A 13,392-nucleotide genomic window follows, 5' to 3' on the forward strand; every position below is an offset into this window, starting at 1 on the left:
TGGTACTGGAAGTCCTAGCCACAGCAGTCAAGAAGAAGAAATAAAAGGTATCCAAATTGGCAAGGAAGAAGTAAAATTGTCATTATTTGCAGATGACATGATACGGTATAAAGATAACCCTAAAGATTCCATTTAAAAAAAAAACTACCAGAACTGATAAATTCAGTAAAGTAGCAGGTTACAAAATTAATATCCAGAAATCAGTTGCACTTTTATATACCAATAATGAACTATCAGAAAGGGAAACTAAAAAAAAATAAAATAAAAATTCCATTTACTAGTATAATTGTATTTAAAAAAAATACCTAAGAATAGCCCTAGCTAGTTTGGCTCAGTGGATAGAGCATCAGCCTGCAGACTGAAGGGTCCCAGGTTTGATTCTAATGAAGGACACATGGCTCGATTCCCAGTGGGGAGCATGCGGGAGGCAGCTGATCAATGATTCTTCCTCATCATTGATGTTTCTCTCTCTCCCTCTCCCTTCCTCTCTGAAGTCAATAAAAATATATTTTAAAACAAATAAAAATACCTAAGAATAAGAAAATTATAAGACACTGAAGAAACTGAAGAAGATATAAGTAAATGGAAGCATATACTTGTGCTCATGGATAGGAAGAATTGCCATCATTAAAATGTTCATAACTACCCAAAGCAATCTATGGATTCAATGCAATTCCTATCAAAATAATGGCATATTTCATAGAACTAGAATAAATAATCCAAAAACTTATACAGAACCACAAAAGACCCCAAATAGCCACAGCAATCTTGAGAAAGAAGAACAAAGTATTACCCTACCTGATATCAAACTATACTACAAGAATATCGTTATCAAAACAGGATGGTACTGGCATAAAAACAGACACATAGCTCAATGGAACAGAACAGAGAGCCCTGAAATAAACCCACACTTACATGGCCAATTAATATTTGACAAAGTAGGTAAGAACGTACAATGGGGAAAAGACCGTCTATTCAATAAATGGTGTTACAAAAATTGGACAGCAACAGGCAAAAAATAAAACTAGACCACCTTCTTACACCATATACAAGAATAAACTCAAAATGGATTAAAGACTTAAATATAAGACTTGAAACCAGAAAACATAGGCAGTAAAATCTCTGACATTTCTCTTGTAATTTTTTTTTCTGATATATCTCCCCAGCAAGGAAAGAGAAGAAAAAAAATAAACAAGTGGGACTATATCAAACTAAAAAGTTTTTGAACAGTAAAGGAAATCGTCAACAAAATGATAAGACAACCCACTGAATGGGAGAACATATTTGCCAACGATACATCTGTTAAGGGATTAATATGCAAAACGTATAAAGAACTCATACAACTAAAATCCAATTAAAATATGCGCAAAGGACCTGAATAGATGCTTCTCCAAAGAGGACATACAGATGTCTAGTAGACATATGAAAAGATGCTCAATGTCACTCATCATCAGAGAGATGCAAATTAAAACCACAATGAGATAGCACCTCACACCTGTCAGAATAGCCACCATCAATACATCAACAAACAAGTGTTGGAGAGGATGTGGAGAAATGGGAACCCTTGTGCACTACAGGTGGGAATGCAGATTGGTGCAGCCACTATGGGACACAGTAGGAAATTTCCTCAAAAAATTAAAACTGCCTTATGATCCAGCGATTCAACTTCTGGACATATATCCAAAGAAACCCAAAACACTAATTTGAAAGAATTTATGCACCCTTATGGTTCATTGCAGTAGGTTATTTACAATAGCCAAGATATGGAAGCAACCCAAGTGCCCATCAATAGAGGAGTGGATAAAAGAATTGTGACACACACACACACACACACACACACACACACTGGAATATTACTCAGCCATAAAAAAGAATGAAATCTTACCATTTGCGACAGCATGGATGGACCTAGAGAGTATTATGCTAAGGGAAATAAATCAGTCAGAGAAAGACAAATACCATATTATTTCACTTTTATATAAAATCTAAAGGACAATATAAATGAACCAAAACAGAAACAGACTCATAGATACAGAGACCAGATTGATGGTTGCCAGAGGGGAGGGGGGAGTATGGAACTGCATGAAAAAGGTGAAGGGTTTGAGAAATTCAGATTGATAGTAATAAAATAGTCATGGGGATGTGAAGTACAGCATAGGGAATGTAGTCAATAATACTGTAATAACTATATATGATGCCAGATGAGTAGAAATATCAGGGGAACACTTTGTAAAGTATATAATTGTCTAGCCACTATGCTGTACACCTGAACTAAAAAAAATAATGGCAGAATAAACTAAAAAGAGATAAATAAAGAACCAATAATAAAATGGTAGATTTAAATCCAACCATATCAATAACTGCATTAAGTGGAAATAATCTAAATATTCCAAGTAAAGTGCAGAGACTGTCAAATGAGATTTTAAAAAGCAAGACTCAAATATATGTTATGCACACACACACACAAAACCCACTTAAAAAGACATGTAATAAATATGAAAGTTGAAAAAAGATGCACCACATAAGCACTACACAAATAAGAGTTAAAGTGACAATATTAGCTCTAGACTTCAGTACAAAGAATATTAGCAGGGTTTAGAAGACATCTAAAAATGATAAAGGAGACAATTTATCCTAAGGCAAAACTCTTCTAAATGTGTATGTGTACAATAGAACTCCAAAATCATGAAGCAAAAATTAGATAGCAATGAAGGGAGAAATGAATAAATACATAATTACACTTGGAGACTTCAATACTCCCCTCATATTAATAGATAAAACATCGAGTGATATGTTCATTAGATCACTCCTTTCTGCTGGTGGACACTGCCGAGTAAGTAATAAGCATCCTTAAAGTATCCCTATCATATCTAAGTCACAGTCTCCCAAGGAGTCCGAACAGCTGCAGAAGCTCTTTATTGGAGGTTTGAGCTTTGAAACAACCCGTGAGAATCTGAGGAGCCATATTCAGCAATGGGGACCACTCACAGACCGTGGTGAGGAGAGATCTAAACACCAAGCATCCAGAGCTTTGGGTTTGTACGTGTGCCACTGCGGAGGAGGTGGGTGCAGCCACGAATGCAAGGCCACGCAAGGTGGACGGAAGAGCTGTGGAACCAAAGAGGGCTGTCTTAAGAGGAGATTCTCAAAGACCTGGTGCCCACTTAACTGTGGAAAAGATTAAGAGTGGTATTAAAGAAGACAAGAACATCACTTAAGAGATTATTTTGAACAGTAAGGGAAAATTGAAGTGATTGAAATCATGACTGACTGAGGCAGTGACAAGAAGAAAGGCTTTGCTTTTGTAACCTTTGATGACCGTGACTCTGTAGACAAAATTGTCATTCAGAAATACCCTACTGTGAATGGCCACCACTGTGAAGTAAGGAGAGCCCTGTCTAAGCCAGAGATGGCTAGTGCGTCGTCCAGCCAAAGAGGCTGAAATGGTTCTGGAAACTTCGAAGGTGGTCACGGAGATGGTTTTGGTGGGCATGACAACCTTGATCGTGGAGGAAACTTTCGTGGTGGAGGTGGCTTTGGTGGCAGCTGTGGTGGTGGTGGAGATGGTTGGTGGCAGTGGGGATGGCTATCATGGCTTTGGTAATGATGGAAGCAATTCTGGACATGGTGGAAGCTACAATGATTTTGGCAATTACAACAGCCCATCTTCAAGTTTTGGATCCATGGAAGGAGAAAATTTTGGAGGCAGAGAAGTTCTGTGGTGGTGGAGACCAATACTTTGCCAAACTGAAACCAAGGTGGCTATGGTGGTTCCAGCAGCAGCAGTAGCTAAGGCAGTGGCAGAAGGTTTTAATTACCGCCAGGAAACAAAGCTTAGTAAGAGAGCAGAGCGAGAAAAGTGACAGGGAAACTACAGGTTACAATAGATTTGTGAACTCAGCCAAGCACAGTGGTGATAGGACCAAGCAGCTACAAAGAAGACATGTTTTAGACAATACTGAAGTGTATGAACAAAAAACTCGAGGACTTTATTTGTGACTAATTGTATAACCGGTTATTTCTGTTTTCGCTCTGTGGGAAATGTAAAGCATTCCAACAAAGGGTTTTAATGTAGAATTTTTGTACCCATGTTGTTGATTGCTAAATGTAATAGTCTGATCATGATGCCGAATAAATGTCTTTTTAAAAAACCCATCTAGATGAAAAAATCAGTAAGAATATAGAAGATATGAACAGCATTATGAACTAATCTGACAACTAATCAACAGTTATTACTGAACTACAGCAGAATACATGTTTAGTGCAAATGTATATCACCAATCTGTCCTTATTCTGGGCCATAATACAAATCTCAACAAATTTAAAAGAATTGAAATGAAACAAAGTGTTTTCTCTGACCACCAAATATTTGATTTAGAAATAAATAATACAAATATTTCTAAAAATCCCTAAATAGTAAAATTTAAATACACTTGTAAATAACCTGAGTCAAGGAAGAAATCACTAAAGAAATTAACAAATTTTTATGTTTTTTTCAACATTAGCTAGATTTTTTTAAGCAACTGATTATCTCTATTTAAAAAATAAAAATTTTAGAGAGAGAAAGGGAGAGAGGGAGAGAGAGAGACATCGATTGGTTGCCTCCTGCACACGCCTGACCAGGGATCAAACCCACAACTGAGTATGTGCCCTGACCAGGATTAAACCTGCCACCTTTTGGTGTAAGAGACAACCCTCCAAACAACGGAGCCACACTGGCCAGAGTGCAAATTTTTGAACTGAGTGAAAATGAAAACACAGCAGACCAAAATGTTGAATGCAGGGAATGCAATGCTTTGAGGGAAATATATAGCATTAAAATGCTTATATTAGTAAGTCAGAACTCAAATTGATGATCTATATTTTTATCTTTAAGTAATTAGAAAAAATAAAGTCAATCTCACAGTAATTAGAAGAAAGTAATAAACATAATGGCAGAAATCAACAAAATTGAAAACAAATTTAAAAATGAAAACTTAATAAAACCAAACTATTGTTCTTTAAAACAATAAAATTAATAAATCCCTTTCCAAAGAAGAGAGATAACACAAATTACCAGCATCAGCAATGACAGAGAGGATATTATTCCATATTCTACAGAATAAGAAATATTATGACAACTTTACCCCAATAAATTTGATAAATAAGATAATATGCATACATTTCTTGAAAGATAGATTATCAAAGCTCACTCAAGAAAAACTATATAACCTAATTAGCTATAAACATCTCTTAAAAAAATAGCGTTCATAATTTAAATACTTCCCACAAAGAAAACTCTGAACTTCATTGGTAAAATTTATCACACACTAAAGATGGAATAATACAAATTTTATAGAAAACAGAATAGTAGAGAACACTCCCCAACTCACTCAATAAATGCAGCATTATCTTGTTACCAAACTAGACAAAGCTTTCACAAGAAAAGGAAACCACAGACTAATATCCATCATGAACAAAGATGCAAATCTCTTTAACAAAGTTTTAGCAAATAATATCCAGCAACATACAAAAAGCATGCATTGTAACCCACTGGAGTTTATCCCAGGAATGCAAGGTTGGTTCAACATTTGACAATCAATCTTTGTATTTCATCACTAGAGGCCCTGGGGTCTATCGGCCTGGCCTGCGGGACTGGGCCAAAACCGGCTCTCCGACATCCCCCAAAGGATCCTAGATTGGGAGAGGGAGCAGGCCAGGCTGAGGGACCCCACTGGTGCACGACTGGGGCCAGGGAGGGACGTGGGAGGGCTCCAGGGCATGTCTGGCCCAACTCGCTCAGTCCCAATTGGCCAGACCCCAGCAGCAAGCTAACCTACCAGTCGAAGCATCTGCCCCCTGGTGGTCAGTGCACGTCATAGCGACTGGTCAGCCAGCTGATTGTCTGCCCCCTGGTAGTCAGTGCACATCATAGCAAGCAGTTGAGCAGCCTTAGCATATCATTAGCATATTATGCTTTGATTGGTTGAACAGCTGACTGTACAACCGGGCACTTAGCATATTAGGCTTTTATTATATAGGATTATATAGGCTATTAATCTAAAAAAGAAAAAACACATCTTAATTAATGCATAAATCATTTAGCAATATTCAAAAATCTATAAAATCTTTGTGTTACTTAAGGAATGAAAGAGAACTTCCTGATAAAGGGCATCTAAAAATACCTATAGCTAACTGTACTAAATGGTGAAAGACTGAAAGCTTTCCCCTTGAGATCAGGAACAAGGCAAGAATGTTCATTTTCACCACTTTTATTCAACCTTGTATGAAGGTCCTAAACTAGGAATTTAATTTAAGTAATTAGTTAGTTAAAATAAAAAGCATACTGATTGGAAAGAATTATAAATGTCCTTATCTGTAGACATGATTATCTACATAGAAATTCCCAAGGAATTCTTTTTTTTTTTTTTTAAATATATTTTATTGATTTTTTACAGAGAGGAAGGGAGAGAGAGATAAAGAGTTAGAAACATCGATGAGAGAGAAACATCGACCAGCTGCTTCCTGCACATCTCCCACTGGGGATGTGCCCGCAACCCAGGTACATGCCCTTGACCGGAATCGAACTCGGGACCTTTCAGTCCGCAGGCCGACGCTCCATCCACTGAGCCAAACCGGTTTCGGCCCAAGGAATTCTTTTAAAAAGCTACTGGAATAAGTGGATTTAGCACAGTCATAAGGTACAAGTTAAACACACAGAAGTCAACTGTATTTTTTATATGCTCTTAATGAACAACTGAACACTTAAATGTAAATAAATGTAATAAAGAAGTCTGCATCCATTTTTGATGTTTGACCATTGACAGCTTTCAAACCCCATTCCTCACTCTGGCTCCATATTGGGCAATAAGAAAGCCCTGGCATTCCTGCCCTGGCTGTCAGTGGGGAAGTTTAAATTATGCAAACCAAACCTACATATGGGAATCATCACATTAGTGCTATTTTTCAAACATAACAAAAATCAGAGCTACTTGTCCCTCTCTTCACTCAAGACATCCCAGACCAAAATGGGTACCTACCTGCCCTGCTCTCCCCAGAAAGCCCCATTCTGAGAGTAATTAATAGCCTCTTAGTACATGTGTGTTGCATCAGTCTCAATATTTAAACATATTTTGAGTGGTGGTGGGGTTGATCCCACCCTCTGTGGGGCAACCACAAAATAAAACAATACCAATTTCAAGAGCATCAGGAAATATGAAACACTTAGGAATAAACTTAACAAAATATGTGTAAGACCTATACACTAAAAACTACAAACATGATTGATAGAAATTAAAGATGGCCTAAATAGAGAAAGATACCATAAATAGGAAGATCTAATATTGTTGTGATATCATTATTCCCCTAAAGTGATTGATAGGTTTGATGCAGTGCCAATCAAAGCTCAGCAGGATGTTTTGGGTTTGTTTTCTGGTGGTTGTTTTTTTGCTGTTTGTTTTTTTTTTGTAGAAATTGGCATGCTGACTTCAAAATGTATATGGAGATACAAAGGATATAGAAAAAGTACAGTCAATCAAAAAACCCACACACAACAGTGATAGCACTTCACATCAACATGGGTGAATCCTAAAAGTATATTCAAAATATAAAAAGCAATCTACAGGATGGTAGCACCTGAATGAAACCTTTGTATAAAGTTTTAAAACATGCAATTCATATATGTGTCAAATATCAGAACCCAAAAAAATATGAAGCAAACATTGACAGACTTAAAGGAAGAAATACAATTCTACTGCAATAAATGGAGGCTTCTGTACTCAAATTCAATAATGGATAGATTAACCAGAGAGAACATCAATAAGGAAATAGAGGACTTGAATAACACTACAAACCAATTGTATCTTACACATAAAACACCCAACAGCAGCAAAATAGACATTTTTTTCTCAAGCGCACATGGAATATTCTCTAGGACACACTATATGTTAGGCCATAAAACAAATATTAATGAATTCTTAAAAGATTTAATCACATAAAGTATAATTTCTAATCATATGGAATGAAATCAATATCAGAAGGAAAACTGAAAATGTCACAAATATGTGGAAGTTAAACAATATACTCTTAAACAATCAATGTGTCAAAGATAAAATCACAAAGAAAATCAGAAAATACCTTGAGTCAAATGAAAACAAAAACACAACATACCAAAACTTAGGAGATGCAGCAAAAGCAGGGCTAAGAGGGAAACATAGTTGTAAATGCACCCACTGAAAAAGAAGAAAGTTTTCAAATAATATCCCAACTTTACATCTTAAGAAAGTAGAAAAAGAAGAGCAAACTAAACCCAAAGCTAGCAGAAGAAAGGGAATAGAGATAAATGAAATTAAGAACAGAAAAGTAATAGAGAAAATCAAGCCAAAAATTGGTTCTTAAAAAAGCTGACAAATATTTAGGTAGACTGAGAGAGTAAAATCAGAAACGAAAGTAGAAACATCATTTTTTTTTACTTTACAGAAATAAATTAGTAAAATCAACATGAAAGTAGAAACATCACTATTGATCTTACAGAAATAAAAAGGATCATAAGAGTACTATAAACAATTTGTACCAACAAATTGCATAATCTAGAGGGAATGGACAAATTCCCAGAAATACACCATCTACCAAAATTGAATCATGAAGAAATATAAAGTACAAATAAGCCTATAACTAGTAAGGAGGATAGAATCAGTAATCAAAAACCTGCCAACAAAGAAACAACCTGGACATGATGGCTTCACTCATGAATTCTCCCAAACATATAAAGAAAAAGTAACATCAATCCTTCTCACTTTCTTCCCAAAAATTGAAGAAGAGGAAAAATTTCCTAACTCATTACATGAGACCAGTAATACCTAGATACCAAAGTCATACTAAAGACACTAACAAGAAAACTACAGACCAATATCTCTTGTGAATCTTGATACAAAACTTCATCAGCATAATAAAAAGGATTATGCACCATGACCAAGTAGGATTTATTCTAGAACTTCAAAGATGGTTCAACCTATGAAAATCAATCAATGTAATATACCACATTAAGAAAATAAAGGAAGAAAAACCACAGAAACATCTCAATTGATGCAGAAAAAGCATTTGATAAAATTCAATACTTTCATGATTAAAAACAAACAGTAAAGTAGGAACAGGAAAAAATTTCCTCAGCATGACAAAGGCCATATGTGAAAAACCCTCAGCTAACATCATACTCAATGGTGAAAGAATGAAATTTTCACTCTAATATTGAGAATAAGACAAGGGTGCTCTCTTTTGACATTTTTACTCAATATAGTTCTGGAAGTTCTAGCCAGAGCAATTAGACACGAAAAAGAAATAAAGTCATCAAAAGTTTAAAGGAGAAACCAAGATGGCGGCATAGGTTAACGCCGGAGTTTGCTGCCTCGAACAACCACTTCAAAAATACAACTAAAAGACGGAACGGACATCACCCAGAACCACAGGAAGGCTGGCTGAGTGGAAGTTCTACAACTAGGAGGAACCGAGAATCAGAGGAGGCGCAGTGCTGAAGTAAAATACTAAGGTGCGGAGTGCACGCAGCGCGGGCTGGTGGCTGAGGGCGCGGTTGTGTGTTTCAATCCGGAGGGAGCCTCAGACTCAGAGCTCCAGATCCGGGAGAGTCTCTAGGGACCCAGACTCAAACGGGAGAAGCAGGACTGTCTGGCTACGGTCCCTCCGAGGTTTGCAGCTGTTGCTGGGACAGAGAGGCAGAGCCCCTGGGGACGGACTGAGAGCAGCCATAACTGCTCCCTCCTCCGCCCTGTTGATCCCGAGGGACCCGCCCCGCCCAAGCCCTGCACAAAGGCATTTGCCGGATAGCCTCAGGCAAAGGCTAGATTAGCACCTCCCTAGAGGACACAAGTTCTTCCACTGCAAACACAGCTGATTAACACAGCCAGTCGGCCTGGAGGTCAAATCCCTCTAGTATTAACTACAACAATCAAGGCTTAACTACAACAAGACTGCACACAAAGACCACTAGGGGGTGTACCAAGAAAGCGTAAAAAATGCGGAGACAAAGAAACAGGACAAAACTATCAAGGGAGGATATTGAGTTCAGAACCACACTTTTGAGGTCTCTCAAGAGGCTTCTAGAGGCTGTCGATAAACTTGATGAGATGTACAGGAAATCTAATGAGACCATCGATGGTGTGATAAAGGACCATCTAGAAAGTAAGCATACACTGACTGAAATAAAGAATATTATACAGACTCCCAACAGCAAACCAGAGGAGTGCAAGAATCAAGTCAAAGATTTGAAATGCGAAGAAGCGAGAAACACCCAACAGGAAAAGCAAAATGAAAAAAGAACCCAAAAATACGAAGATAGTGTAAGGAGCCTCTGGGACAGCTTCAAACATACCAACATCAGAATTATAGGGGTACCAGAAGATGAGAGAGAGCAAGATACTGAAAACCTATTTGAAGAAATAATGACAGAAAACTTGCCCCACCTGGTGAAAGAAATAGACTTACAGGTCCAAGAAGCACAGAGAACCCTAAACAAAAGGAATCCAAAGAGGACCACACCAAGTCACATCATCATTAAAATGCCAAGAGCAAAAGACAAAGAGAGAATCTTAAAAGCAGCAAGAGAAAGAAACTCAGTTACCTACAAGGGAATACCCATACGACTGTCAGCTGATTTCTCAACAGAAACTTTGCAGGCCAGAAGGGAGTGGCAAGAAATATTCAAAGTGATGAATACCAAGAACCTACAACCAAGATTACTTTATCCAGCAAAGCTATCATTCAGAATTGAAGGTCAGATAAAGAGCTTCACAGATAAGGAAAAGCTAAAGGAGTTCATCACCACCAAACCAGTATTATATGAAATGCTGAAAGGTATCCTTTAAGAAGAGGAAGAAGAAGAAAAAGGTAAAGATACAAACTATGAACAACAAATATGCATCTATCAACAAATGAATCTAAGAATCAAGTGATAAATAACCTGATATACAGAATGAACTGGTGATTATAATAGAATCAGGGACATAGAAAGGGAATGGACTGACTATTCTTGCGGGGGAAAGGGGAATGGGAGATGCGGGAAGAGACTGGACAAAAATCGTGCACCTATGGATGAGGACAGTGGGTGGGGAGTGAGGGCGGAGGGTGGGGTGGGAGCTGGAAGGAGGGGTGTTATGGGGGGAAAAAAGAGAAACAAATGTAATAATCTGAACAATAAAGATTTAATTTAAAAAAAAAAAGAAGAGCAAACTAAACCCAAAGCTAGCAGAAGAAAGGGAATAGAGATAAATGAAATTAAGAACAGAAAAGTAATAGAGAAAATCAAGCCAAAAATTGGTTCTTAAAAAAGCTGACAAATATTTAGGTAGACTGAGAGTAAAATCAGAAACGAAAGTAGAAACATCATTTTTTTTTACTTTACAGAAATAAATTAGTAAAATCAACATGAAAGTAGAAACATCACTATTGATCTTACAGAAATAAAAAGGATCATAAGAATACTATAAACAATTTGTACCAACAAATTGCATAATCTAGAGGGAATGGACAAATTCCCAGAAATACACCATCTACCAAAATTGAATCATGAAGAAATATAAAGTACAAATAAGCCTATAACTAGTAAAGAGGATAGAATCAGTAATCGAAAACCTGCCAACAAAGAAACAACCTGGACATGATGGCTTCACTCATGAATTCTCCCAAACATATAAAGAAAAAGTAACATCAATCCTTCTCACTTTCTTCCCAAAAATTGAAGAAGAGGAAAAATTTCCTAACTCATTACATGAGACCAGTATTACCTAGATACCAAAGTCATACTAAAGACACTAACAAGAAAACTACAGACCAATATCTCTTGTGAATCTTGATACAAAACTTCATCAGCATAATAAAAAGGATTATGCACCATGACCAAGTAGGATTTATTCTAGAACTTCAAAGATGGTTCAACCTATGAAAATCAATCAATGTAATATACCACATTAAGAAAATGAAGGAAGAAAAACCACAGAAACATCTCAATTGATGCAGAAAAAGCATTTGATAAAATTCAACACTTTCATGATTAAAAACAAACAGTAAAGTAGGAACAGGAAGAAATTTCCTTAGCATGACAAAGGCCATATGTGAAAAACCCTGAAAGGTATCCTTTAAGAAGAGGAAGAAGAAGAAAAAGGTAAAGATACAAATTATGCCGAAACCGGTTTGGCTCAGTGGATGGAGCGTTGGCCTGCGGACTGAAAGGTCCCAGGTTCGATTCCGGTCAGGGGCATGTACCTGGGTTGCGGGCACATCCCCAGTGGGAGATGTGCAGGAGGCAGCTGGTCGATGTTTCTCTCTCATCGATGTTTCTAACTCTCTATCTCTCTCCCTTCCTCTCTGTAAAAAATCAATAAAATATATTTAAAAAAAAAAAAAAAAAAAAAGCTAGCAGAAGAAAGGGAATAGAGATAAATGAAATTAAGAACAGAAAAGTAATAGAGAAAATCAAGCCAAAAATTGGTTCTTAAAAAAGCTGACAAATATTTAGGTAGACTGAGAGTAAAATCAGAAACGAAAGTAGAAACATCATTTTTTTTTACTTTACAGAAATAAATTAGTAAAATCAACATGAAAGTAGAAACATCACTATTGATCTTACAGAAATAAAAAGGATCATAAGAATACTATAAACAATTTGTACCAACAAATTGCATAACCTAGAGGGAATGGACAAATTCCCAGAAATACACCATCTACCAAAATTGAATCATGAAGAAATATAAAGTACAAATAAGCCTATAACTAGTAAAGAGGATAGAATCAGTAATCGAAAACCTGCCAACAAAGAAACAACCTGGACATGATGGCTTCACTCATGAATTCTCCCAAACATATAAAGAAAAAGTAACATCAATCCTTCTCACTTTCTTCCCAAAAATTGAAGAAGAGGAAAAATTTCCTAACTCATTACATGAGACCAGTATTACCTAGATACCAAAGTCATACTAAAGACACTAACAAGAAAACTACAGACCAATATCTCTTGTGAATCTTGATACAAAACTTCATCAGCATAATAAAAAGGATTATGCACCATGACCAAGTAGGATTTATTCTAGAACTTCAAAGATGGTTCAACCTATGAAAATCAATCAATGTAATATACCACATTAAGAAAATGAAGGAAGAAAAACCACAGAAACATCTCAATTGATGCAGAAAAAGCATTTGATAAAATTCAACACTTTCATGATTAAAAACAAACAGTAAAGTAGGAACAGGAAGAAATTTCCTCAGCATGACAAAGGCCATATGTGAAAAACCCTGAAAGGTATCCTTTAAGAAGAGGAAGAAGAAGAAAAAGGTAAAGATACAAATTATGCCGAAACCGGTTTGGCTCAGTGGATGGAGCGTTGGCCTGCGGACTGAAAGGTC

The 13,392-nt window shown here is 36.7% G+C and overlaps 1 protein-coding gene and 1 pseudogene across 13 annotated transcripts in view; one reads left to right on the plus strand and one right to left on the minus strand.

The window, feature by feature from the left end:
* The window catches only part of CHDH (choline dehydrogenase), a 35,389-nt gene that overhangs the window by 10,839 nt on the left and 11,158 nt on the right, over positions 1 to 13,392 (minus strand). For 9 of the 13 annotated variants that reach the window (XM_023755688.1, XM_023755686.1, XM_023755695.1 and 6 more), the window contains exon 3: positions 1,886 to 1,923. The exons of the other annotated variants lie outside the window; for them this stretch is intronic. In XM_023755688.1, the coding sequence (XP_023611456.1) occupies positions 1,886 to 1,900 (15 nt within the window). In that variant the 5' untranslated portion in view covers positions 1,901 to 1,923. The remainder of the gene's footprint in view (positions 1 to 1,885; positions 1,924 to 13,392) is intronic. 13 annotated transcript variants of the gene reach the window in all.
* On the plus strand, positions 2,073 to 3,814 carry LOC102421279 (annotated as a pseudogene).

This window comes from Myotis lucifugus, unplaced genomic scaffold, assembly GCF_000147115.1.
Source record: "Myotis lucifugus unplaced genomic scaffold, Myoluc2.0 scaffold_83, whole genome shotgun sequence".
NCBI lineage: Eukaryota > Metazoa > Chordata > Mammalia > Chiroptera > Vespertilionidae > Myotis > Myotis lucifugus.